This window comes from Leopardus geoffroyi, chromosome D1, assembly GCF_018350155.1.
Source record: "Leopardus geoffroyi isolate Oge1 chromosome D1, O.geoffroyi_Oge1_pat1.0, whole genome shotgun sequence".
Lineage (NCBI taxonomy): Eukaryota > Metazoa > Chordata > Mammalia > Carnivora > Felidae > Leopardus > Leopardus geoffroyi.
The window spans coordinates 80257265-80284971 of NC_059329.1; the positions used below are offsets into that span (position 1 = coordinate 80257265).

The 27707-nt window shown below is 38.1% G+C and overlaps 1 protein-coding gene and 1 long non-coding RNA gene across 2 annotated transcripts; one reads left to right on the top strand and one right to left on the bottom strand.

Moving 5' to 3' along the window:
- Positions 1-673: 673 nt before the first annotated feature.
- On the top strand, positions 674-6523 carry LOC123601506. The gene is made up of 2 exons (XR_006714140.1): positions 674-3490; positions 4332-6523. It is a non-coding gene; the product is annotated as an uncharacterized LOC123601506 (long non-coding RNA).
- A 16877-nt stretch (positions 6524-23400) lies between these two features.
- Positions 23401-24598, bottom strand: LOC123600480 (elongin-B-like). Its single transcript, XM_045482525.1, is given in 2 exon segments — positions 23401-23906; positions 24533-24598. Coding segments are annotated over 2 exon segments (519 nt in total). The 3' UTR covers positions 23401-23453.
- Positions 24599-27707: the final 3109 nt, after the last annotated feature.

The following is a 27707-nucleotide window of genomic DNA, read 5'->3' on the forward strand; positions in this document are numbered from 1 at the left end:
GAGTTCTTTGAAAGGCTTGGCAAGATTTTTTTTTTCAATGAAATTGGGTAGTGGAATGTGGGATGCCAAGAGGGTTGAAAAACATAAATATGCAAGCAGATAATATACATTTTAAAATGGGGATTTGATGAAAGTAAAACAGCCATATAGAACCAATAAACCCAGATTTATATATTTTGAAAACAAAAGTATTACTAAGACAAGTCAATGGCTGTGATCACCTTTGAAGTTGGGTCTCTGCATAGGAATACCACTAATTAAATAAATGCACTCCTGAATAATCTGAATGTAGCTCAGAAGCAGCAGGAATTGATACCTAAATCCTATTTGATTGATAGGATTGAAATAGCATCAAACTTAAAGACTCAAGTTAATGGGTTAAATGATCCAGTTAAGTTGTCTGCACTGAATATATTCACTTCTGCTGGATAGATCCCATTTTGCAAATACACAAGTATATAAAACCACTGGTTTTATAGAAAGGATCTGCCAAACCACAATTAATATATTTGGAGCACTGTGTCCTGGCATGCTATCTTAGAAGATATTGTTAATTTAAGAAAGAGAAGGAAGGAAAGAAAGAAAGAAAGAAAGAAAGAGAGAGAAGGAAGAAAGAATAGAAAAGAAAGAAAGAAAGAGAAGGAAGAAAGAATAGAAAAGAAAGAAAGAAAGAAAGAAGAAAGAAAGAAAGAAAGAAAGAAAGAAAGAAAGAAAGAGAAAAAGAACAAGAAAGAAAAGGAGGAAAGGAGGAAGGGAGAGAGAGAAGATCGAAGGGAATTTGTAATCAATAGATGGACTTAAATTCTGATATATAATGGCACACCTTTGATCATAATGACATATTCCAAGAAATTATGTAATTTGGAAAAATGGCAAACTATCATAAATAGTATAAGTATTACTGTGATATGATCATGTAGCAGTTATACTTGTGGAGTAATTCAATGTCATTCATCAGTATTATTTTTTTAGATTATGGGCTACCCAAGAAGAAAAGAGAGTGTACTTTATAGATGGTCCATTAGAGGTTTCAGAGGAAGAGACCAGGATAGAAGACAAAAATCAAGGTCTAAAGTTCCTACTGACTCCTCAGCTCTAAAACTCACTTAATTCTGTGAGATGGAATATTGTTAATTTCCAAGTTCTGTTGCTAATAATTTCCCCATTGTGCCTAGAATCCCTAACCATCCCCAAAGGTTTATAGAAGGAAAAAAGATAATTTAGTTTTCATTTAGGTTCACTTCCCCACCCCCCACCCTGTGCTCCAATTTTTCTCCTGGACTCTATAGACCCTGTGGAAAATTAATCACCATTTTACCTTAGCACATGTTTTGAGGCATCTTTGTAAGAAATGAAAAGAGAATCAAGCTGATATGTTCTGGGATTTTTAGAACATGCTAAAAAGATGAGAATTTGGCTTAATATGAATCAACTTTGAACAGCCTCATTTGTAAAATTTTCCTATGCTCTAGATCTCTACTCTAGTGTGTGACAATAATCAATCTGTTTCTCTCAATTACTGGCATGATCAAGTGGGCTTTACATGAGCATAATGTATAGATATTTTTCTTTAAGAATAGATAGCATTATGCATCCTGCAGAGTTTACTGGGGTATATTCATTGCATTATTTGTTTCAAAACAAAAAAGAATTGCAGCAGAAGTGCTTTATAAATATTTAGAAATATTCTGGGAGTTCCTTTTAATAGTCAAGCATGGAATTTCTTTTTTCTTAGTATGTGTGATTTTAACGAACACATTTTATTTCTCTCAATTCTTTAATTGCTTTAAAATAGCATCAGAAAGGCTTAAAATGCTTTACTCACATGTGTGGCGTTGTCCATAAAAGATGCCATTACTTATTATTTCTTTTAGTTAGCAGCTACACAAATTGATGTTGTTCTTGAGGAGTTAATATTCCTAGCCTAACTACCCTCATGGGGAAGAACATATTAACCTAAATGTTGAATTCAGATACTGTAACTGTGCCTATAATGGTAAACAGTGAAAGATAACTTAACCTTTGCAGAGTATAAATGGACTCCTACTGAGAAATTAACATCCTTTCCAATGGAATAATTTGTTTCAATATAGGTACTAACAAAGCTAACAAAAACATATTTCTCTAGCTATTTTAAAATACTAGTCAATGCTATATATGCAAAGTTAGGAATTTGTTTCGGACTTTGTGTCTCCTTTTATATGCATTAACTATGTAAATTGGGTGAGTGCCTAAAATGTGTAAGACCGAACTGAATGCTGATTATGTCTATCCAATGCCAACATGCTCAGAAACAACGTGAATAATTCAGTAACTCATCTAGATGTGGTTTTCTGTGTGATCTTAAATCTCTGACTACTGAATATACTAGATGGCTAACCTTTTTTATTCCCTTTATTCTTTAAGCAGATATTTAGCATTATAGTGTTATTTCAGACACAATTCTATTTCATAAAATATACTGGATTACAAGTCTAAGACAGTTATAAGAAAAGCACACCTTTACTGTTTTAGATTACAGTGTGGATAGCTGGATTAAAACAATTATTTGTGAACTTTGCTATAATGGAATCTTATTTTTATAGCTCAGGTACTATAATTAGCACTAATTGCAAGCAGAGGCTGAAATTATTATTGACACCATAGAAAAAAGTGAGCTGGCCAGACCTGGAGAGTTATGAAAACATATACTTGTTTGCTTAGGGGACATTTTCGTAGTCATATGTACAGTCTTAAATTTCCCCAAACTATTTGTTGGATTATGTTACATAATATTAATGGTCAATGATGAAGAATAAAAGTTACTGAAAGATGGCCTATTTTTGCTCAATAAAGATTTGTTACCAAGACTGCAATGTATATCCTCCTACATAAGCTAATCGAAAAAGCAAATACTAACATTAAAAATAGTACTTGCTTCTGTGTATCAAGAGCTAAGGACCTTTGTGAAATGTCACCCCGAGAGTATCTTCAAACTCTCTTTGCCAATGCCCCAGAAATCCTTCATTTCATTTGGAGGTGTTTTGTTTTGTTTTGTTTTGTTTTGTTTTGTTTTGTTTTGTTTTGTTTCATTTAATAGAGTTTCCTGATGACAAAGATTTTTGTCCTTTTGTTTGCAAATGAGTTTCAAGCGCTTAGAACTGGCTTCCTCATAGAAGGTGCTCAAATATTTGTTGAATGAATTAATTCAGAACCTGAAGCAGCAAGGGAAGAAAAAGGAAGCAGAAGGAAGCATATTCTTCTGTGATAATAGGGAATCATAAGATGTAGTCTTTTAGGAAGAGAAAATAAATACAATGTTTTAGTTTTGTTGGTTTTTTTTTTTGTTTTGTTTTGTTTTGTTTTGTTTTCAGGCTATTTGTCCTTGCTTTTTTCTCTGAAAGATATATCTATGGGCCCGTGGCTGTGACTTCTAGCAAAGTAGATGTGGCATTTCTGGATGAATTTTGGAATGCTGCTTAATGTGATAGACACAATTCACCTGGCATAGGTGCGTCTTTAATTGGAATCTACCTTTGACATTTGCCTGGACGGAGGCAGGGCCACTTAATTTCTTTTAGTGTTAGTTTCTAACCTCTTGGGCCTTAAATTGTTGGACTTAAATCAGAGATTTTCTTCTGCATTCTGCTGCATTCATTCTCCTAGTCCTAAAGCAGACACAGCTCCAGGACTGTGAGGATGGGGGCTATGGCCTCCATAAACCCTCACTTTCAACTAGAGTACCTATTCTTTTATAGAATGTATTTGTTGGGCTTCCACATTCTCAATATACTTTTAATGAAGAAAGGGAGCCCAAGGCTAATGTGATTTGAAAAACCCTGAATAAAATAATCTCTGTGATCTCTTCTCCCTATTTGTTCCTTCAGTCAGCCAGCCATTCAGTTACTCAAAAAATATTTGTTGAGATTCTAAAATGTTCCTATTCCTTTTTTTTTTTTTTGGTTAAAAAAAAAGCAATGGCGGGGCGCCTGGGTGGCGCAGTCGGTTAAGCGTCCGACTTCAGCCAGGTCACGATCTCACGGTCCATGAGTTCGAGCCCCGCGTCGGGCTCTGGGCGATGGCTCAGAGCCTGGAGCCTGTTTCCAATTCTGTGTCTCCCTCTCTCTCTGCCCCTCCCCTGTTCATGCTCTCTCTCTGTCCCAAAAATAAATAAACGTTGAAAAAAAAAAAAAAAAAAAAAAAAAAAGCAATGGCAAGAGAAAGTAATAATTATGAATTCTAATATTGCACATAATAGGTGCCAGCCGCCGGTTTTTAGATCTTTTGAAAATAAATGATTAAATATTCTAGGCTTCTTTGAGACCAATATTACAGTTATCTTTATTTCACAGAGGAAATTGAAGTAGAAGAATGTTAATTGCATTGCCCAAGATGTCACGGGAAGAAGGAGAGGTTGCATATAGACCTGGAAGTGAGTTGCTGGAATCCCATGTGCTTTTCACCCCATTACCACATTGCGTCTCCTCAAAGGCCAGAGCCCTGCCTTCTTGGAAGGCAGGTTTAGAAGAAGAGACATCACTTATGAAGGAAACACACAGATAAATGCATGACTGTCTAGGACAGGAAACATTGTTCCTTTTTCCCCTTCAAGTTTTTTCATCTGGTTTAAGAATTAAATTGACACGAGGCAGATGAACAGGAATAAAAAAAAATAAAAACACCAAAATTTTATTACGTGTGCATAATGAAATTGAATCCTAGAGAAATCGCCAAAGCAGGCAGTTTTTACACTTTCTTAGACAAAGAGACAATAAATCTGTGAGAAATTGACAGGACAAGGAAAACTTAATTTTGAAAGCTGCAGTTAATAAGGAATTTTAAACAGAATTAGGACTGGGGTAGTAAATTAGTAGAAAATAACAAGGGATGTTTATACAGCCTTTATGGGTCTGAATTTCTTATCTCTGGTGATGAGGATTTTCTTTACCTCCTGGTACAAGGAGGGTAACTTTCACATGAGAGATTTATATCTCATTTTCTGGAGACAGAGTGGGGGAGGGTCATAGGATGCATTTTGCATTGCTGTTTCTTAAGAACTTTCATTTAAAATCATCAGTATGCCAAAGTGGCACATTTTGGGGTAGCCAGCACTTGGCCCCTAAAATTGCTATGGAAACAAAACAAAACAAGACAGGGTCTTCTTGACTGCATGCCACAAGGCAGGGAGCAGCATGTGAGCATATCTTGTATGTGTGAAGTCTCCACCGAGAGAATGCTATTAAACTGAGATTAATGAATATATAATATTTTGCGTGGATGTCCAAAGCTTCAAACGTAATTTTTTTTGTTGTTCCTAGATACTAGCTAACAATATTCTAAAGAGGATATTTGAGTTGAAATAACTAGAGAGTTGTGAATTAGTGCTTTTCAAAAAACAAAAGCATCCTATGGGGAAATTGCCAATGCTTTCTATTCCCTGAAGTCTAGGACATAGGAGTCTTTTAGGTATAGATGACAATGAAATGTGGATTTCTTCCATGAAAAACTTCCAAACAGGTTTCTTCTGTTTTCTGTCACAAAAATAGAAATTTTATTTCTCAGCCTTATACTTGAGGTAGTGCCTCCCTGCACGCCCCCTCAGATGAGCCATACATTTGCTAGCACAGTGATTGACCCACGGTGTCTGTATGGTACTTCTCTAGTGCTGTGATGCCATTTGCATCAGAAGTAATTGTGGTGTGTATGTTTTCCCCCTTTCCCCACTCCTAAATTCCTTAATTCCTTTGAGAACACCATTTCACTTCATGTCGTAGGGAAACTGACATCCTGGGAAGGTCATAAATGCAATATATTTGTTCCTAGAAAATCAGACTCTATTTGGGGCTCCAGGAAGAAGCAGTTAACCTGTGCACTTGATTAACTGACGAATGAACATACATTCACAGGCAATATTTCTACCGAGGGTGAGAAGAAAAAAGAGTAATCTGTAGTGGGTCATGCCCTTTTTCTGACCCTGGCTTATATTTACCACTTTTCCATGATAAAGTGCCCATTGAAATTAAGTCAAGACATGGATATTCAGCAGAAAGTCCCAGCTGGAATTCAGAAGATGCAGTAGAATTGAACAGAAGACGAACACTCCTGATACTGATGTTAAATTAGCATCGTGTTCAAAATGATAAGTTGGTGCTTTTTACCCTGCAGATTTCTGTTTTACTTCTTTATACTTCTTCAGTCTTGATCCCAAAGTTTAAAGATTTGGGGGCTGGAAATCCCCAAAGCTGCTCCTCAAGTCTTTCCTTGGAATAATGTGCAGAGTATGTAAATCTTAATGACTGCTTGGCAGAAAGTTCACAACTTTTTAAATGGTCATGTTTCCAACATGAGTAAAATGAGATGCTGACAATTTGCTTATGAAAACCACTGGGAATGACTTCAGGTGATTCTGACTCCATGAAAAAAGAACAACACAATATGGATAAGAGGAACAGGTAATGAAGAGCGCGTTTTAAATCTATTCTTTAAGTCCCTGACATAGATCCTTCTTAAGTAGATGTGGCATAAATAAAATTGAATATATTTACTGCATGTGTTTCTGGTCATTTATTACACAGCAAATAAGTAAATAGTTTAATGCATATTAGAACAATTAATGTTTGCAAATTTGAAAAAGTTATGAGATAAAGAATAAACATCTTCTGAATCAGTGGAAATGAGGACGAGCTAGATGTGTTGAAAAAAGTAAATTAGACCATTATTAAGTTGACATAATGACTCTTACCAGCCTTGGCAAAGAATGTACACGGGGCGCCTGGGTGGCTCAGTTGGTTAAACGTCGAACTTTGGCTCAGGTCATGATCTCGAGGTTCCTGAGTTCGAGTCCCAAACTGGGCTATGCTGACAGCTCAGAGCCTGGAGCCTGCTTCAGATTCTGTGTCCCTCTCTCTCTCTGCCCCATCCCTGCTTGTTCTCTGTCTCTTTCAAAAATGAATAAAACATTTAAGAAAATGCACCTTCTCATTTTATCCTCCTGGTTGTATATTAAGCAGCGTGTTTATATGTTTTATGTGTTTATGCATTTCCACCTTGATATGATTAAAGAGATAAGAAGGTAGGGGAAATATGAACCCTAAAAGAACTCTCGTCTTTCTTCCTATAATGGAGACACAGACTAGTTGTTTGAATGAAGGCATGGAACAAAACTTCCTTCCCTACAGTGCTAATCCTACTGTCTGCCATTTCCTCTTTCATTTTACTTTATTTGGTGGGAGGTGTCAGGGTATGCATTTAAAGGTCGCTTTATTTTTGTTTCTGTTTTTGTTTTTTTGTATTGGAATTCACAAATTCAGAGATTTCTAGGGTACATTTGTTTTATCTACGGACATACCATCTAGTAACTTAATCCTAACAATTATTCATGGATCTTCTCATATAGTGTATGTGTGCTGTATGTTTTTATGCATGCTCCTGTTTGCAATATACATTGCAAGCATCATTGTAGTGATAGCCATACACATCTATGCTTACTGGAATTTTTTAACATCATTATTGGTAGTTGCATAAATTTAGTATATGAATACCTTCATATGTTTACTTCTCTATCCACGTAAGTATGTGTCTGTATTCATGTGTTCATGGATATAAATTCAGCAAAATATGCATATACCAGTCAGATGCCTTTTTTTGCTGCCCTAATTTCATTCCTATTTACATCTTTCATGTCGTTTTAACACAGGGATTGTCTTTTTTCTTCTTTCCAAGTTTTTATTTAAATTCCAGTTAGATGACATACATCTTGTTTCAGATTAACACAAGAATTTTAAAAGTGTGTATGTGTAGTTAAGTAACCATCCAATACAGTTGCAATGAATACAATATGCTAATTTAGGCTGTACAAATGGACACAACAAATTAACGTCTCAAATCAGCCATTAGATGCAGTCATCCCCATCCCTCTTATACACAGGTGTGGCTCATATACTTCTTCACATCTATTGCTTTGTGTAAGGTTTGACCTAGACTAGGGAATTGTATTTGCTAGATGTTCTAAAAGGGGGAATTCTTTTCAGCATGGTTTTGTATGCATGGAGACTCAAAGGAATTTTAACACCTATCCTTATGGTAACCAAAGTGTGTTTTATTTGGAGAAAGTGAGGTGAGTAATTACACTATCCACTTTGACTATACTAGAGCAAAGGTACACAGAGAAATAAGAATGAAGTCCAGGAAAGTTCATTTCTCTCAAATGATAATGAGAGAGTGTCCTCAATGACAGGGAATTGTTGTAGGAATTTCCAGGAATTGTTGTAGAAATCACAACACATTTGAAAATATAAGAAAATTATATTTTCTGTTTATAAGAAAATACTTTGCTGAAGTTTTTTTTTCCTTTTAAAATAAAGTTACACAGTTACTTTGTTCTCTAAGTGTTTAATTTGAAATTTGGGTTAAGTACAGTTAAGTGCATGGCTATATTTTGCAGAATGAAATACTAATTAGTCCATGCTGCAGCTTCCAGGGGGTAATTGGCTTTTACTTAAGTTCCTGTATGCTTTGTATAATTTTCTTTTCTTGGACAAATCTGAAGACAGATTTGTCTGATTGACTTATACTGCACAATTCTAGGAACTCCCACTTCACCAGCTGACCTGGTAGGTAATTATTATTCTTTGACACATCAGAGAATGTAATGTTTTCTATTATTCCCTTAGATAGTCACAACCAATTCAAACTCGCTGGTTTTCTCTAAAGGTTGACCTATGTGCTCTGTTTAGGCCAAGGGTTAGGCAGACATGATGGTGGTGCTAGATTTTTAAAAGAAATCTTCTGAAACCTTCCTGAGATTGGGTCTCAATTTTGTGTCTTGGAACACACTACTTCCAGGTCAACTTTTCTAAGAGTTACTTTGCTGCATACATGTGGGGAATAAGGTTAAGAATTCTCTGAGCTTGCACCAGTGGGTTAACAAGGTTCAGGGTGGAAAGCTGTCACAGGGCGACAGCACCTGGCATAGGACAAAGCATAGAGAGGAAAGCCGCTTCCACAGGACAAAAGCATCTGAGAACAAGTAGAGGTGGAAAGCTGCCGCAGCAGGGCGAAAGTGCCTAGGATTCATCGTTAAGTAAAGCAAAGCATAGACCCAAACGCTGCTACAGGGTGAAAGTGCCCAGAGACACTTGCTAATTAGCAAGAAAAATGCCTTGTTAACCCTCAGGTAGCAGGCTCTATCTGTCTGAGCCCCTGCCCAAGTTAAGATAAACAGACACAGTGCCTGGTGCTTGCAGTAAACAGCCGTCTGCTCGGAGCCGGGACTTTGATTTGTATTGACCCTAACTCCTAACATGCACACCTTTGAAACCCCTTTCTCTCACACACATGAGTTAATGATCACTGTTTTATTGTCTCTCTCTGCACGTCCATCATGTATGTAAGCCTTCTGATTCTAATAAATACAGAGCAAGGACCCTTACTCAGAGCTCTTGTCTCCTCCTGGACATGAGCCTCTCTCGTATTCAGTTCTGCGCCCACTCTCTTGCTGGACAAGAGAGAACTCCAGACTCAAAGTCTGTGACACATACATATATCTAAACCTTTAGGTGTATACACATTACTACACTAGAACTGGTATGACATGATTATAAGAGAAGACTTTGGAGTCAAACTTTGCATTAAATTCTTCATGCAGCTTAATTATGTGACCTCAAAAAAGTAGCTAACCTCTGTGTGTTTCAGAGTCTTCACTGGTAAATTGGGAATTATGAGATGGCGTAACTTGTGATAATAATAGCTGTTTCCAAAGAGTAATAATAATAGCTATTTTCATTAAATATTAAATGAGAACATAAATAGGGCAAATAATAAGCATTTTACAAATATGACTTATTCCTATTTTAAAGGTATCTACACATACCTAAATTCATTCAGAGATGCCAAAAAGGAAAATTATTATGCATATGGAGCCAGATACATGTATGATACATCTCTCTCTCTCTCACTGTGTGTGTATGTGTGTGTGTGTGTGTGTGTGTGTGCATGTGTGTGTGTCTTGTTTCCAAAAAAACTCTCCTAATTGTGCCTGTCTGAAGAAAAAGACTGGATTTGTCCAGATAGTGCAAGGTGAATGAGTCAAGATATGATCTTCCTTTTAAAATTTGTGGGTAATGTGGCATCAGTCGCCTCTCCATTTATTCACATAATATCACCACACAACTTTTCTTTTCAAGCCATCTAATTTCTGTCTCCTATTGAGAGTCTAAAATACTAATTAAGGGACTCTGTTTATTTGCTTCCTAAAAATTTTATAAGCATATAATTATTTTCTTTACCCATCTGGTGTGAGTTGTTTCTTAGATTGTTTTTTTTTATTATTTATCTTAATAGGTAATGAATAACATCTGAAGGAAAATGAGAGGAAATTTACCCTAACTCACAACCATAATAATTTTAGTAAGATGTATATATCATTGCCTATAATCCAGGGAAACATGAAGAAGTTCTCTTTAAAAATTAAATCAGTAGGTATATGAATAGAATATTTACATGTTCCAATGATGCTTTTCTGTAGAAGAAGAAAAATATATGCATTCCAGATTGTCTTTTGCTTTCCAAGTTTTAAACTTGCAGAAACCCTGTACTAGTTTTGCTGGGGCCTTAAAAAAACCAATAAAACATTAATCAAAACCAAGCCTCATTTCAGATTTTATGGTAGAAATGATTCTACGCACATTCATTACTTTTTTGAAATTAGATTTTTATTCTCATTTGGGAAATAGAAGCATCCACTTTCCTTTTCAATCTTTCTTCATTCCCACTTCAAAGCTTCAAAGCCTAGTGGACTTCTTTATACCCTCCCTTTTTCCAATTCTCTCTTTTATTAAAGGAAAGTATGTGAACAGACTTCTTCCTGATGTACCCTGAAATTTCTTTTGAGGGAGTAAATGAGATAAGGTCTCTGTGGACCTAAAAGCCCCTTGAAAAGTTTAGAATTCTTACAACCACTCATTAAATACGAAGTTTTTATACTTCTAAACTACTCAGACAGTTTTCTAAATTGTCATTCCATATCACCCTTGACCCCATGATCTATTCACTGCATAGTGTCCTTACTGATTCTTTAAAAAGAAATGGGACGCCTGGGTGGCTCGGTCGGTGAAGCGTCCAACTCTCAGTTTCAGCTCAGGTCATGATCATGGTTTCATGAGTTGGAGGCCCGCGTCGGGCTCTGCACTGACAGTGCGGAGCCTGCTTGAGATTCTCTCTCTCCCTCTCTCTCTCTGCCCCTTTCCCACTCACACTGTCTCTGTCTCTCAAAATAAATAAAATTCTAAACATATTTTTAAAAGGTTACATCATGACATTCCTCTCCTTAAAGCTATCCAGTTGTTTTCAGGATCACTGAGAATTCTGTTTTAAAAAACTTGACACTCATCATGGCTTATGAAGCTCTGCATCTTCATTTCCCATCACCCTCCCCATGGCTCACTTGGCATTTCTACCAGCTTTGCTGTGCAATAAACTTGCCATGTATTTAGTAACTGCCAATTTCTCCGACTGGGATATTGTTTTTCTAAATATTTATTCAGCGTACTCAATTCTATTACTCTACTCAATTATTTCTGTATAAGAAGGATTATCCTTGATTTTCCTACCAAAAATAAGGACCACTGATGTCACTACCCTGCCGCCATTGCTGTCTATCCCCTAGTCTTGCTGTCCCCTCTGCATAAATTGCACCACTGTATGACATTGTATTACATACGTACTTGGATATATGTTTTGTCAGTGCCTACTTCTAAAATGCTATCTCCAGGAAAGTAGGGCTTCGTCTGTTTTCTCCATTGCCTTATCCCCAGAATCTGACACAAGTAGGCGTTCAATGGACTCTTTCTCAAAGAGCTTTAAAGCTTTCTCGTGAGGGGCAGTGAGCTGAGACTCACTCTAAAGATTGAAAGAAAAAGAAAATCCTTAGTCCGGTCCATAGGTTGTGACTTGAAGGATATTCAGCTTTATTGGCCTTGCATAAGTCACTCAAGATAGTAGAAGAGTGGTTTAGGTGTTTATATTTTATGGAGCTATAAGTTCTGGGGCTTACCCTCCTCCACCCAAATTTCCCTAAAAAGCACTAAAAAGTAAGCACTAAAAAAATGAACACAAATAAAAAGCTTGACTCTAAACTTAATATAGAAAGAGAATGGATGTAGCATTTCCAATAGAAAAAAAGGATTTGAAGCAAGGATAGGTGAGTTGTAGCAAAACTTTGTTGTTATAGGAGATCATCTTGTCATCTTATCAGATCATCTTATCATCTTCAGTAAGATTATTTAATCTTAGCAGATTAAAATGCTTTAGGTGACTTGCTCAAGGGACATGAAACCAGAACCCAGAAAGTCAGTATTTCCATACCCACCTAGCACCCGATGGACCCCTGCACCCAACCTGAACATTGGCATTGCACAAGCCCGGTCCTGGTCCATACCCTAGAGTTACTGAAACAGATTTTCTTGTGCTGGAGCTGAGGACTCTGAATTTTTATTTGTACTCAAGACGAACCTTTGTGAACTGAAGTTTAAAGCACTGAAGTATGCGTGACATGCCACCTATATAATTTCTATTCCTTAAATGCCAGAGTTGGCTCACTTTCCTGTTTTGACATTGGCCTGGCTATACAAATCTGCCCTCTTCTAAGGTGTTTTTTTTTTTTTTTCCTTTCATTACACTTACAGACTCTTTATGATAGAAAATATGCCCCACCGTCTTTCAAATACTGCAGCTTTTCAGCCAGAGGTGAAGCAAAGTTGCTAGTCTCCCCATTTCTGGTCTCCTTCTGATACAGAAGCGAGCATGCCAGATGATGTCACCCAGTTGGCAAGGCAATGGCTTTGTTCCACCTTCCTGCTTGGCTGTATTAAAATATTGAACACGGTCACTGACAGCTGATAATGCTAATAATTATTTCAATTGCAATTATCTAATTGACTGCCATGGAGGAGAACTGTAATGGGATTTCCGTAGCAACAGTCCCTTTGGAAGCAACCGATTTCATTATTTTTATGGAATTGAAAACTGTTTCGAACTGTGATTTTATTTCCCCCTTCAGGATAAGGAGTTTTTGTAGTTGGCAATAGATGTTAGCTATTGCAGGGAACTACAGATTTTAGAGGAGGAACAAAAGCTGAAGACCTAACCAGGAAAAGAGGATTAGAGAGAGAAATAACTTGTAGGAGCTAGAAGTTTGCCTTCACCATTGTCAGTAAAGTAACAAATTAGTCATTACTGATGACTGTGAGAGGAATTAAAATGTGACAATTTCCAGCAAGTTTGCTGGTGGGTAGGTCATTAAGGAACCTGAACTTAGACCATTTCTTGAATATATTATAATGCTGGCCTCAGGCCCTTCCACACCTTCAAAGAAGATTAAGAAGTGCAGCTTGCCTTGAATTCAGTGAAGTTATTTTGTATCCCTCAAGAGGCAGCAGAAATTCCAAAACTTTTATTTTTTCTTGAGTGACCTTTGAATCAAGTTACTAGCCTAAATCTTTAATAAAGAGCTGGGATCGAAGGGAATACAATGCAAATCAAACATGTCACTCTTGTGGCACCTGGGTGGTTCAGTCCGTTAAGCATCCGACTTCAGCTCAGGGCATGATCTCATGGCTCGTGAGTTCGAGACCCATGTCGGGCTCTGTGCTGACAGCTCGGAGCCCGGAGCCTGCTTCAGATTCTGTGTCTCCCTCTATCTCTCCTCCTTCTCCACTTGTGCTCTGTGTCTCTCAAAAATAAATAGAATGTTGGGGTGCCTGGGCGGCTCAGTTGGTTAAGTGTCCAACTTCGGCTCAGGTCATGATCACACAGCTCATGAGTTCGAGTCCCACGTCGGGCTCTGTGCTGCCAGCTCTGAACCTGGAACCTGGGGCCTGCTTTGGATTCTGTGCCTCTCTAGCTCTCTGCGCCTCCCCCGCTCATATTCTCTCTCTCTCTCTTTCTCTCTCAAAAATACATAAATATGAAATATATATATGCCACTCTTATTCTCAAGTGTCCATTACTTAAAGTGCAAACTTCTCACCAAGAACCACAAAGCCCTACAAGATCTGGCCTCTGGTTATTTCAAACTTGACCATATCCCTTGCCACCTGCTCACTGCTTCTCTCACTGCTCTCTGGCAAAATGGCTGACAAAATGCTTACATATACTAGGAAAACCTGGCCAGTGCTCCTCATCGTAATAGCAAACAAATACTCACATGGTTCTTATAATGTTCCAGTAGTTCTAATCAATCATATGTATGTTCACCACAACCAGTGAGGTAAGTTGTATCAACTTCCCATTTTATGCCTGAAGACACTGAAGTACAGAGAATTTAACTAACTCATCCAAGATCACGTACCTAAGAAGTTAGCAAAGTTGGATTTGAACCCAGGCAGTCTGATTTCAGAGTTGCTCTTCTTAACCACTGTGCCTCTCTACAAACCAGACCACAACTCTCCCTTGCTTCATGTACTCCAATGTCTGGCCATCACACTTCAAATAAAATCCAGTGTAGGGGTTCTTTGAGTTCCGGTTCCTGTCCTATCCCTTTTTTTTTTTTTTTTCAACGTTTATTTTTGGGACAGAGAGAGACAGAGCATGAACGGGGGAGGGGCAGAGAGAGAGGGAGACACAGAATCGGAAGCAGGCTCCAGGCTCTGAGCCATCAGCCCAGAGCCTGACGCGGGGCTCGAACTCACGGACCGCGAGATCGTGACCTGGCTGAAGTCGGACGCTTAACCGACTGCGCCACCCAGGCGCCCCTGTCCTATCCCTTTAAGCCTGTCCTCCCCCATAAAACCAGCTACATAATATGCAGGGCCCAAGGCAGAGTGAAAATATGGAACAACTGTTAAAAAATTATGAATGGTTTCATGACAGTGACAGGAGAGCTAGAAGTAAAGGAGAGTGACACAGGGGCAGGAAGAACTTTTGAGAAAGCAGTGGCATAAAGCCTTTTCAAATTCCACTTAAAAATAATTAATCTTGGCATCTAATAACCTCAGTGAACTCTCTTGAATTTAAAGTCAAAGAAATCCAGACCTTAACACTTCATAAACTGTGGAAAGCCAAAGATAAAGAGATAAAAGTGACTCAGCACATTCAAAGAATTTTCAATAGCATTAACAACATATTTTTCATCAAAACCAGTGCACTCAGAAGGCTATGGATTACATATTCAATGCACTGAAAGGAAAGTCTGTCAACCAAGAATTTCATATCCAGCCCAAAATGGCTATATGGGGATTAATTAAAAGATTAGCATATAAATAACACTGGGAAACTTGTTGCTAGCAAACCTGCCCTACAAGGAAAAAAAAAAAAAAAAAGCTACAAGAAGACATTTAAACTGAAATGGAAAGGCAGTAGACAGTAACTCAAATCCACATAAAGAAATAAAATGCACACAAAATGTAAAAGATAATATAAATACATTTTTCTGGTAATTCTTTATTTTCTCCTGTCTTACTTAAAATACAATTGCATGGAATAATAATTAGAAGTCTGTGTTGATGGGAAATCAGTGAATAGAGGTATAATTTGTATGACAACAGTAGCTCAAAGGAAGAGGAAGGCAATGGAACAATATAGGAGCAGTTTGTTATATTATTGACATAAAATTTTTGTTAGTGTCATCTAGATTATTATAAAATAAAATGTTAACTGCAGCATCCAGATAAACCACTAAGAAAAATAAAAAAAAAAAAAAGGAAAAGAAATGAGAACTGAATTAAAATGGTACACTAGAAAAAATCTAACATGAAAAAATGCACTCAGAGAGGGAGGAACAAAAGAACCTGAGACATATGGAAAACCATTAGCAAAATTACACATAAATCTTACTTTATAAGTAATGACCCTAAATATAAATGGAGTAAACACTCCAAAAGGCAAGGGACGTCTGGGTGCTCAGTTGGTTCAGCCACAGACTTCAGCTCAGGTAATTATCTCACAGTTTGTGAGTTCCAGCCCTGCGAAGGGCTCTATGCTGACAGCTTGGAGCCTGGAGCCTGCTTCGGATTCTGTGTCTCCTTTTCTCTCTGCCTCTCCCCTGCTCATGCTCTGTCTCTCAAAAATAAATAAATGTTAAAAAAAAACAAACTCCAAAATGCAAAATTAGCAGATTGTATAAAATAAACCTTGACCTGGGGTACTTGGGTGGCTCAGTTGGTTAAGTGTCTGGCTTCGGGAGCATCATGATTTCAAGGTTTGTGGGTTTGAGCCCTGCAGTAGGCTCTCTGCTGACAGCTCAGAGCCTGGTGCCTGCTTTTTGGATCCTGTGTCTCCCTCTCGCTCTGCCCTTCACCTGTTTGCTCTCTCTCTCTCTCTCAAATAAACATTAAAAAATTGTTTTTAAATAAAAAATAAATAAACCGTGACCCAACTATATGTATTGGAGATGAACTTTAGATTAAAGGACAGTTTCTATAATTATCAAGACAGCATGGTATTAGCACAAAAACAGACACATAGACCAATGGAATAGAATAGAGACTCCAGAACTAGACCCACAAACGTATGGCCAACTAATCTTTGACAAAGCAGGAAAGAGTATCCACTGGAAAAAAGACAGTCTAACAAATGGTGCTGGGAGAACTGGACAGCAACATGCAGAAGGATGAAACTAGACCACTTTCTTACACCATTCACAAAAATAAACTCAAAATGGATGAAGGACCTGAATGTGAGACAGGAAACCATCAAAACCCTAGAGGAGAAAGCAGGAAAAAACCTCTCCGACCTCAGCCACAGCAATTTCTTACTTGACACATCCCCACAGGCAAGGAAATTAAAAGCAAAAATGAACTATTGGGACCTCATGAAGATAAAAATCTTCTACACTGCAAAGGAAACAATCAACACAACTAGAAGGCAACCAACGGAATGGGAAAAGATATTTGCAAATGACATATCGGACAAAGGGCTAGTATCCAAAATCTATAAAGAACTCACCAAACTCCACACCCAAAAAACAAATAATCCAGTGAAGAAATGGGCAGAAAACATGAATAGACACTTCTCTAAAGAAGACATCCAGATGGCCAACAGGCACGTGAAAAGATGCTCAACATTGCTCCTCATCAGGGAAATGCAAATCAAAACCACACTGAGATATCACCTCATGCCAGTCAGAGTGGCTAAAATGAACAAATCAGGAGACTATAGATGATGGAGAAGATATGGAGAAACAGGAACCCTCTTGCACTGTTGGTGGGAATGCAAATTGGTGCAGCCACTCTGGAAAACAGTGTGGAGATTCCTCAAAAAATTAAAAATAGATCTACCCTATGACCCAACAATAACACTGTTAGGAATTTACCCAAAGGATACAGGAGTGCTGATGCATAGGGGCACTTGTACCCCAATGTTTATAGCAGCCCTCTCAACAATAGCCAAATTATGGAAAGAGCCTAAATGTCCATCAACTGATGAATGGATAAAGAAATTGTGGTTTATATACACAATGGAATACTACTTGGCCATGAGAAAGAATGAAATATGGCCATTTGTAGCAACGTGGATGGAATTGGAGAGTGTTATGTTAAGTGAAATAAGTCATACAGAGAAAGACAGATACCATATGTTTTCACTCTCATGTGGATCCTGATAAACTTAACAGAAACCTATGGAGGAGGGGAAGGGGAAAAAAAAAAGTTAGAGAGGGAGGGAGCCAAACCATAAGAGACTCTTAAAAACTGAGAATAAACTGAGGGCTGATGGGGGGTGGGAGGGAGAGGAAAGTGGGTGATGGGCATTGAGGAGGGCACCTGTTGGGATGAGCACTGGGTGTTGTATGGAGACCAATTTGACAATAAAGTTCATATTAAAAAAATAAATTAAAAAAATTAAAAAATTAAAAATAATTAAACTGTGACCCAACTATATGTGTTGGAGATGAATTTTAGTTTAAAAGACAGTTTGCAAGTAATATGATGGAAAAGATAATATCATGCAAAACACAAACATGAGAAATATGAAGTTGCTATACTAATATCAGACAAAATAGACTGTAAAAAAAAAAAAGGGGGATGCCTGGATGGTTTAGTCAGTTAAGCGTCTGACTTCAGCTCAGGTCATGACCTCGTGGTTTGTGAGTTTGAGGCCCACATCCGACTCGGTGCTGACACCTCAGAGCCTGAACCCTGCTTCAGATTCTGTGTCCCCCTCTTTCTCTGCCTCACCCACCCCTGCTTGTCCTCTGTCTGTCTCTCTGTCTTTCAAAAATGAATAAACGTTAAAAAATTATTTAAAAAAATAAAATAATAAGGACTTTTTATTATTATTTTTTTAATGTTTATTCTTGACAGAGAGACAGAGACAGAGCATGAGCTGGGGAAGGGCAGAGTGAGAGAGGGACACAGTATCTGAAGCAGGCTCCAGGCTCTGAGCGGTCAGCACTGAGCCCAACGTGGGGCTCGAACTCACAAACTGTTGATCATGACCTGAGCCGAAGTCAGACAACCAACTGAGTCACCCAGGTGCCCCACAAAAAATAAGGACATTTTAGAATGATTAGATGGTTAAGCCATCAGAAAAATACAATAATTGTAAACATACATGCATCTAACATCAAAGCTCCAAGATGCATAGAGCAAAAAAGGACATACATGAAGGGAGGCATAGTTAGTTGAAAATCACTGGACATGTCAAAACCACCATGAGATACCACCTCATGCCCATTAGGATGGCTATTATAAAAAAAAAAAAACTGAAAAGTTTTGACAATGATGCTGAGAAATTGGAATCACTTTGACTGTTGGCGGGAATGTTAAATGATGTAGGTGCCGTGGAAAACAGTTTGGTGGGCCCTCAAAAAGCTAAAGGTAAAATTCAAATGATACAGAAATTCCACCTCTGCATATACCCAAGATATATGAAAATAGGATCTCAAAGGGATATTTGTACATTCATGTTCATAGCAGCATTATTAACAGTAGCTAAAAGGTAGAAGCAATTCAGGTGTTCATTGACGATATACAATATTGACAATAAAACAATATGACAATATACAATAAAATGTTATATTCAGCCCCTAAAAAGAGAGAAATTCTGACATAATCCAACATGGTGTGAACCTTGAAAACATTATGTTAAGCATAGTAAGCCACACCTACAAGGACAAATAATGTGTAATTCCATTATTCCTAGCAATACTTTGTATAAGCTTTGAACAGAGCTTACCAGGTTTTAGGCGGAAGAAAGAATGGGGAATTATTGTTTAATGGTCAGAGTTTCAGTTTTGCAAAATGAAAAATAGTTCCATAGATTGATGGTAGTGATGGTTGCATAATATAAATATATCACTGAGCTGTTCATTTAAAAATGGTAAAGATGGTAAATTTTATGTATATTATACCATGATAAAAAATTTAAAGGAAAATGCAATAGAAGATTTATGTCATTAAAAATAATAGCCATTGGAGACCTCAGTACCACATTTTCAAAAATTAATAGTATAACTGGAAAGAACATCAACAAGACAATAGATTTGAACAGCACTATAAAACAAATCGATTTAACAGGTATCTACATAGCACTTGACTACCAGCAAAATATACATTTCTCTCAAGTGCACATGAATCATTCTCCAAGATAGACTGCATGCTAAGCCATAAAATAAGAATAAATAAATTTAAAATGGGTAGGATTACACAAAGTTCATTAACCATCATAGAATAATATAATAAAGAAATAGCAAAGGAGGCGTCTGGGTGGCTCAGTCAGTTGAGGGTCCAACTTCGGCTCAGGTCATGATCTTGTGTCCATGGGTTCAAGCACCACATTGGGCCTTATGCTGACAGCTCAAAGCCTGGAGCTTGCTTTGGATTCTGGGTTTCCCTCTCTCTCTGCCCACTTCCTGCTAATGCTCTGTCTCTCTCTGTCTCTCAAAAAATAAAATAAAATAATGTAAAAAATTAAAAAAAAAAGAAATAGCAAAAAAAACTTAGTGAGTTCATAAATATGTAAACAATTAAACAACACACTCTTAAATAGCCTGTAGGTCAAGGAAAAAAAATAAGGAAAATTAGAAAATATGTTAAGATGAATTAAGATGAAAAAATAGCATAGTATGGGGCGCCTGGGTGGCGCAGTCGGTTGAGCGTCCGACTTCAGCCAGGTCACGATCTCGCGGTCCGTGAGTTCGAGCCCCGCGTCAGGCTCTGGGCTGATGGCTCAGAGCTTGGAGCCTGTTTCCGATTCTGTGTCTCCCTCTCTCTCTGCCCCTCCCCCATTCATGCTCTGTCTCTCTCTGTCCCAAAAATAAATAAATGTTGAAAAAAAAATTAAAAAAAAAATAGCATAGTAAAACGAATGGGATCCAGCTAAAAGGATACATAGAGATAAATGAAATAAATCAGTCATAGAAAGACAAACACCATATAATTGATTTCACTCATGTGTAGAATTTAAGAAACAAAATAGATGAGCATAGGGAAAAAAATAAAGAGAGAGAGAGACAAATCAAGAAACAGACTCTTAGCTCTGGAGAAAAAACTGATGGTTACCAGAGGGGAAGCAGATGGGGGAATGGGTTAAATAGGTGATTAGGATTAAGGAGCGCACTTGTGATGAGCACTGGGTGTTGTATGAAAGTGTTGAGTCACTATATCGTGCAGCTGAAACTAGTATCACACTGTATGTTAGCTAATGGGAATTTAAATAAACACTAAAGGGGTGCCTGGGTGGCTCAGTCGGTTAAGCAGCTGACTTCGGCTCAGGTCATGATCTCGCGGTCGGTGAGTTTGAGCCCCGCGTCGGGCTCTGTGCTGACTAGCTCAGAGCCTAGAGCCTGTTTCGGATTCTGTGTCTCCCCCTCTCTCTGACCCTCCCCCGTTCATGCTCTGTCTCTCTCTGTCTCCAAAATAAATAAACGTTAAAAAAAAAAATAAACACCAAAAAAGTGTGTACATGTAAATGCCTATATTAAAAAAGAAAAAAAAATTTCAAATGAAAAATGTATCTCCTATTGGTTCTCCTTCTCCGAAGAACTCTGAGAAACTCTGAGAGGTACAGATTTGGTTTGAGAAGTGGTTCTACAGGAATGAAATATTAATGATGAGTTTTCTGAACTTGTTCTGGAGTATCTGGAATTAGTTCTCTAGTCTAATTATATTCAATGCATAAATGGCTCTATTTTTAATGGTAAAGAAAGTACTGGTGGTTCATTTCATGATGGGTCAATAGAAATACACAAAGTACCACCACTGGATACTCTTAATCAAAAACTCATAAAACTCATATTCTGATTGGCTGTGTATTCAATATCTTAGAACACGTTTGTCAATTTAATGGGTATAATGAGATTTCTGGTTGCTCTTAATTGCACTGGAGAAAGTGGGAAGATAAAATAATGAGTTCAGGGATTCAAATTCCCAGCTTAAATTCCTTACAAATAACCTGAAAGTGTCTATAACTTCCCTGAAAGAAATCCTTATCTCCTATAGCCACAGAGCTGACAGTTCTAAAAACCCAACCCAGAGTCTCATCTTGCAGGCAGCTGCATTATAACACAAATTGAATCCCCAACCTCACAGGATGTATTAAATTAAAGTGAGGACAATCACTGGGGAAGAATGGAATCCTGATAGTTCCAGAGTTGAGCCAGTTTATAGACCTTTAATCCCTTGAATGAAGGGAGGTCAGGTTCCCTTCAGGAAGGACCCTGCCAAATTTTACACTGTTAATCTTTCTCCACACCCTCCCCAAAGAGACCTATGGCCTTTTATTAAGTGACTGTGTGTTGGGGAAAAAAAAAAGAGATAATCAGATTTTTAAAAGATTACTAGACACAGGCTCTGAAGTGTAGCTAAATCCAGGAGATCCAAAATGTCACTCAAGTTTATCTCAATATGGGTCCAGTGTGTGTTCAGAAATCCCTCATGTGGTTATTTTTTTAGTGCCAGAATGCATAATTAGAATAGACAGACTTAGCAATTGAAGAATTTCCACCGAGGTTCTCCAACCTGCAGTGTAAGTGCTATTGCATTAGGAAAGGCCATGTGTAAGCCATTAGAAATGCCTCTACCTAAGTAAGTAGTAAATACTAAACTAAAAGCAATACTACATACCTGGAAGGACTATTGAGATTAATGTCACTATCAATGACTTGAAGGGTGCATTCCCATTACATCCTCATTCAAATCTGCCAATTTGTCCAGATTAGAAAGCAGATGTACCATGGAGATTGACAGTGGGTTATTGTAAACTTTACTAGGTATAAACTCTAATTTCATCTGCCTTTCCACATGTGGTTTCGCAGCTTGAGTAAATTAATATTTTTCCTTGTACCTGATATGCAGCTATAGAGTTGTCAAGTTCTTTTTTCTCAACACTTGCTGGTAAAGACCATCAAAACCAGTTTCCTTTTAGTTGGCAAGGCTGGCCATACAGCTTCACTGTTTTACCACAGAGGTATATCAGCTTTTCGGCCCTATATCCTAACTGATTCCACAGGAAACTTAATTGCTGGCCATCCAGAAGACGTCATACTGGCCCATTGTAGGTTGACATTATGTAGTGATTAAGAAGTACCAACTCTCTAGACGTGGTGGTAAAACATTTATCTGTTAGAGACTGAGAAATAAATTCAATAAAAATTCATGGGCCTTCTACCCTCATGGAATTTCTAGGAGTCCAGTGGTGTATACAGGGCATCCCTTCCAAGGTAAAAAAGAAGTTATTGCATCTAGCAGCATTTAAAAATAAAACCGAAGCACAACAACTAGTGGGGCCCTTTAGCTTATAGAGGCAATATAGTTTGTCATCTGGGTGTGCTAACTCTGGCCCATTTACAAGCGACCCCCCAAAAATGCTAGTTTTGAATGAAGATCAGAAAAAAGGAAGGTTTGCTACAGCAGGTTCACTGTTCTGTCACTTGAGCCATATGATCTAGCTGACAGAATGGAGCATGAAGTGTTGATGTCACTTTTTTTGGGGGGGGCGGTCTATAGATTATTTATTAGGGGTGGAGAGAGAGCAGTCTTTCCACTTTGAATGTGCCCCCCGCCCCCAGAGCCTTAGAAGACTCAAGTAAGGCGACTGTAGGTGGTGGGTCCCCCGTGGAACCACACTGGCTCCAGCTGACATTTTTGCCCCTGGCCTCTGCCCCTCAGCTCAGAGGCTGCCCCGGAGCCTGTGAGAGCCTGCTTGCTGGAAGTCACAGTAGGAACCTTTGTCCCCAGGCTGAGCAGAAGGCTGGCCCCGGGGCCCGGAGTTCCTCCCAGTTCTCTGCGCACAGCCCCTGAGGGGCAGGCTGGAGTGGGTGTGGACAGTGGGGGCCCACAGAGCTTGGGGTCGGTCCCACAGCCACAGCCAGCCTAGCAAGCACACGGGGCTGAGAAGGAGCCTTGCAGGAGAGCCGACCCCATCCCAGGGAAGGTGACGCCCGAGTCAGGAGAGGGTGCGCAGAAAAAGGCAGCAACCAGGCAGACACCCAAATCTCTTTTATTGGGAGGGAGGCCACTGGGGGCGGGCCCGGGGCCCTCTCACTGCACCGCTTGTTCATTGGCGCTGCTTCCTGAGTCCTGTGGCTTCATTACATCGGGCAGCTCGGGTGGACTGGAGAAGGGCTCGATGTGCAGGGCCTCGAAAGCTTCATCTGCCCGGAAGGCCAGCCCCAAGGTGGCTGGGGCCTGCGGCCGTGCCATCTGACTGGTGAAGCCGCACTCTCCCAGTGTCTTGCCATCATCCAGAAGTTGGTCGTTCTTGTACAGCGGCTGCTCGTCGGGCGGCCACTTGAAGATGCCCTCGAAGATGCGCTTCAGCTTGAACAAGGTGCTGGGCTCCTTGGCTTACGCGAAGATGGTGGTCTTGTGGGGCCTGATCATGAGGAACACGTCCTGCCAGGTCCTGGCTTGGGCTGCGATGCTGAGAACTCCCTCTGCTGGCCTCCCGACTAAATGAGGTTTCCTTTTACTTTTGGAAACTTTGGCAGAGCTCTATAGGTGAACCATGGAATTTTCTGGGACATTCCTGTAGGGCAGTCTTGAAGAGAAATTCATCCAGTGATCAGAACTTTGGCCAATGTATCTGGTGATTCATTTTACATAGGGAAAAAAAAAAAAGGTTTGAGTGTATACTGATTCACGAGTGGTAGCCAATCGTTGGACTGGACGTTCAAGTGCTTGGAAGGAACATGAGCAGAAACTTGGTGAAAAGGAGATTTGTGGAAGAGGCACATTTGCAGACCTCAAATGTGACTAGGATATTAGGAAACTATATTTCAAAAATAATGAATGCATAGCAAGAAAGATTACATTATAAGAAATTATTATATAGCGTATAGAAAACAAGTTTAATGGTGAAATCAAATTTATAGCACAATTAAATATTACTTCAATATCTGCCTCGAAAAACTATATGTATCTGAGTCAGTTTCCCACACCTTTTTTCTTCTTTAGTAGGTTTGAATTTTTCAGATGAGAGAGTTTCATTTATTATACAAAAAGTAATTAAATGAAACACCTAAGTAAGTAACTATTTTGCACACAGCAATACTACAAGAATAAAATTTCATTTGCCCACAACCAAACAGATTTTTTCTACAGTTCTCTAACTGTAATACCTCTAGAATGACTGCATCCCTGGCTTGAGTGATAACTTCTGCATCAAAAGTCACATATCGGTTCATGCAGAGATGTGAGATCTATCACACAGAAAGAAAAGTGAAATTATATTACATCCAGGAACTCTGGATGACCTCAGCTGTCTCTGTTAGCAAACTTCATTGGTAAGAAAAAAAAGCAGTGACAATAAAAAATGTCTATTTTTTAGTGTATGATTGTGGGACAGAGAGAGAGAGAAAATAGAAAGTAATAACAAATCATTATTTTAAACCTAACCATTAATTACCCACTTCCATATTACAATACTATCAAAGAACACTCCCAAATCCTAGGGAATCTTCTGTACCTTTGCAGAGATTTTTCCACGCTTGGTTGTGTTTTGATATCAGTATGTGGTGTATGTGATATCAGCCTTCCATTAATTAATCATTCACGTAATATGTTTCTTGCAACTTTCTTGTGCCTTGTTCTGATCACATCTCAGTTGGGAGGAGAAAGAAGAGGTAACATAGGTCAATATAGGGAACAATGAAGGAGGAGGTATCCCACAGAAGCTGGTATCTTAAAATGTAGTAACTATCAGGCCCTCATCAGGGCAGGAAGGGATTAGCCAAAACAGAGTGTGGGGATCAATATCCCAAGGTCTCTCCTCCTACATCCACTATTATTCTTCCAGATTCTCCCGTTAGTCGACCTGGAAGGCAGAGGGCAAGAAAGCACAGATGATGCAGCCCACAGAATTCAGTTTTCTGGATCACAGAAGAGGTGAATTAATATGGACGACAACAGAGAATACCAACACGGCCAACTCTTTGTTCCACTTAGCATCTATTCTTGTCTGTGCTAAGAACTTACACCTTGAATTTACACCTTGAACCCAGCCACAATATTCATGGAAGGATGACATCAATTCAGATATACTTCCAGCTGGAATTTAAATTGTAAAGCAACCCACTACCAGAACTCTTCAAGTAAGACAGCAAATAAAAGTATTAAAACCAAATCTACAATTATAGTTGGGAGATTTTAAAACTCCTTTTACAGTAAAAGACAAAAATCGTGGGGAGAAAATAAGCAAGGTTAACAAAAAGGACCTATTTCTTTTTTTTTTTTTTTTAATTTTTTTTTTCAACGTTTATTTATTTTTGGGACAGAGAGAGACAGAGCATGAACGGGGGAGGGGCAGAGAGAGAGGGAGACACAGAATAGGAAACAGGCTCCAGGCTCTGAGCCATCAGCCCAGAGCCTGACGCGGGGCTCGAACTCATGGACCGCGAGATCGTGACCTGGCTGAAGTCGGACGCTTAACCGACTGCGCCACCCAGGCGCCCCAAAAAGGACCTATTTCTAAAAGCTGCTTCTAGAATCTAAGGCTCTACCTTAAGGAACTTAAAGGGCAAAAGAAATGCAAATCAGAAGACAAAGGCAATTGTAGACAGTAAGCAAGATAGCAGACATCAATGAATGTGAAGGCAGAAAGAAACAAAACAGAAAATAACCAAAAAGAGAAAGTCAGTTTATTGTGAAGATAAAATAAAAATGATAAACATCTAGGAAAACTAACAAATATAAAGGAGAGGAGACACAAATTATTTATGAGTACTGAAAGAAGGGATATTCCTACAGACTCTTAGGACATATACAGGATAATATAGAAAACTATAAAGAACTCTACATACACAAATTTGACGACTTATACAAATGTACCTAAGCCTCAAAACCTATAAATATCAAAATTCACTGAAGAAGAAATATATAGCATTAATATTCATATAACTCTTAAAAATGAATTCATATTTAATCCTTCAGATTAAAAACAAGACCCATTGGTTTCACTGGAAAACTTTATCACACATTTAAAGACAAATAACACTAATTCTAAACAATTTCTTCAAGAAAATTGAAGAATGAAAAATAAAAACTTCCAGTTTCATTTTATGAGTTCAGAATAACATCAAAACTAGATAAAGACAGCACAAAAAAGAAAACTACAAACCACTATCCCTTGTTACTATAGCTACAAAAACTTCAACAATATATAAACAGCAACAACAACAACAACAACAACATACCTAGCCATATACGAAGAGAAAAATATACTATGATCAACTAAAATTTACCCTAGAAATGCAATGGTAATTGAACGTGTGAAAATTTAGTCAATGAAAACTTGTGTAATAATAGTGTGAAAAAGAAGGAAAAAATACACAATCCTTTTGATACTGAAAAGGCATTTCATAAAACACAATATTTATTTATGATAAAAATTCTCAGCAGCTAAGAATACAAAGAAACCATTGCTTTGTAGAGAAAGGTCGTCAAAAAAACCTGCAGCTAACATCATATTTCATAATTAAAGAGTGACTGCCTTACCCATAAAATTGGGAGGAAGGCAAAAATGTCCATTTCAGTCCCATTTAACATCATACTGGAAGTCTAAATCGATGCAATAACACAAGAAAAAGAAATGCAAGTTAAATTGATTGGAAATGAATTTATTTTCTATTTACAGATATTACGGCTATATATCTAGACAATTTCAACCAATTAAAAAACAAAAACAAAAAACTCCTAAAATTAATGTGTGTTAAGGAAGAATATAGATACAATGTTAACACACACACAAAAATTCAACTGTATTTCTTCATACTGGTAATGTAAATGGAAACCAAAATTTTAAAATTACAGTTAAGATATCTGAAAAAAGTAATATTGGGTAAAATCAAAGAAAATACATAAATAAGGTCTGTATGCTGAAAAATATGAATACCAGTGAAAGAAATTAAACAGCACGTAAGAAAATGGAGAGACATATTGTGCTCAGTTGGAAGTCTAAACATGATAAAGATGTGAATTCTCTTAAAATTGACTTATAGATCAAAAATCTTGTCTAACCACATTGCCATGTGTAGATGAAGGAGTGTCTGTTGACCAACAGCAGCCAGAAATCTGATTCCCTTCAAAATGTATAGGGATATAAACTTCACCTGTCCTCCTGGAAACTTCAAGCCAGAGCTCACCACTGCTTACAAAAATACTGTGACATAATAAAAGTTTCTTTCTTTGACAAGTGTAAATTTACATCTCCTAACAGTCTCTGATTCAATTCAAATTTTTTTGAATTCCAAGTAAAGTTGTAAAGTAAAGTTGTGTTTCACTGTCTTTTTAGCTCTC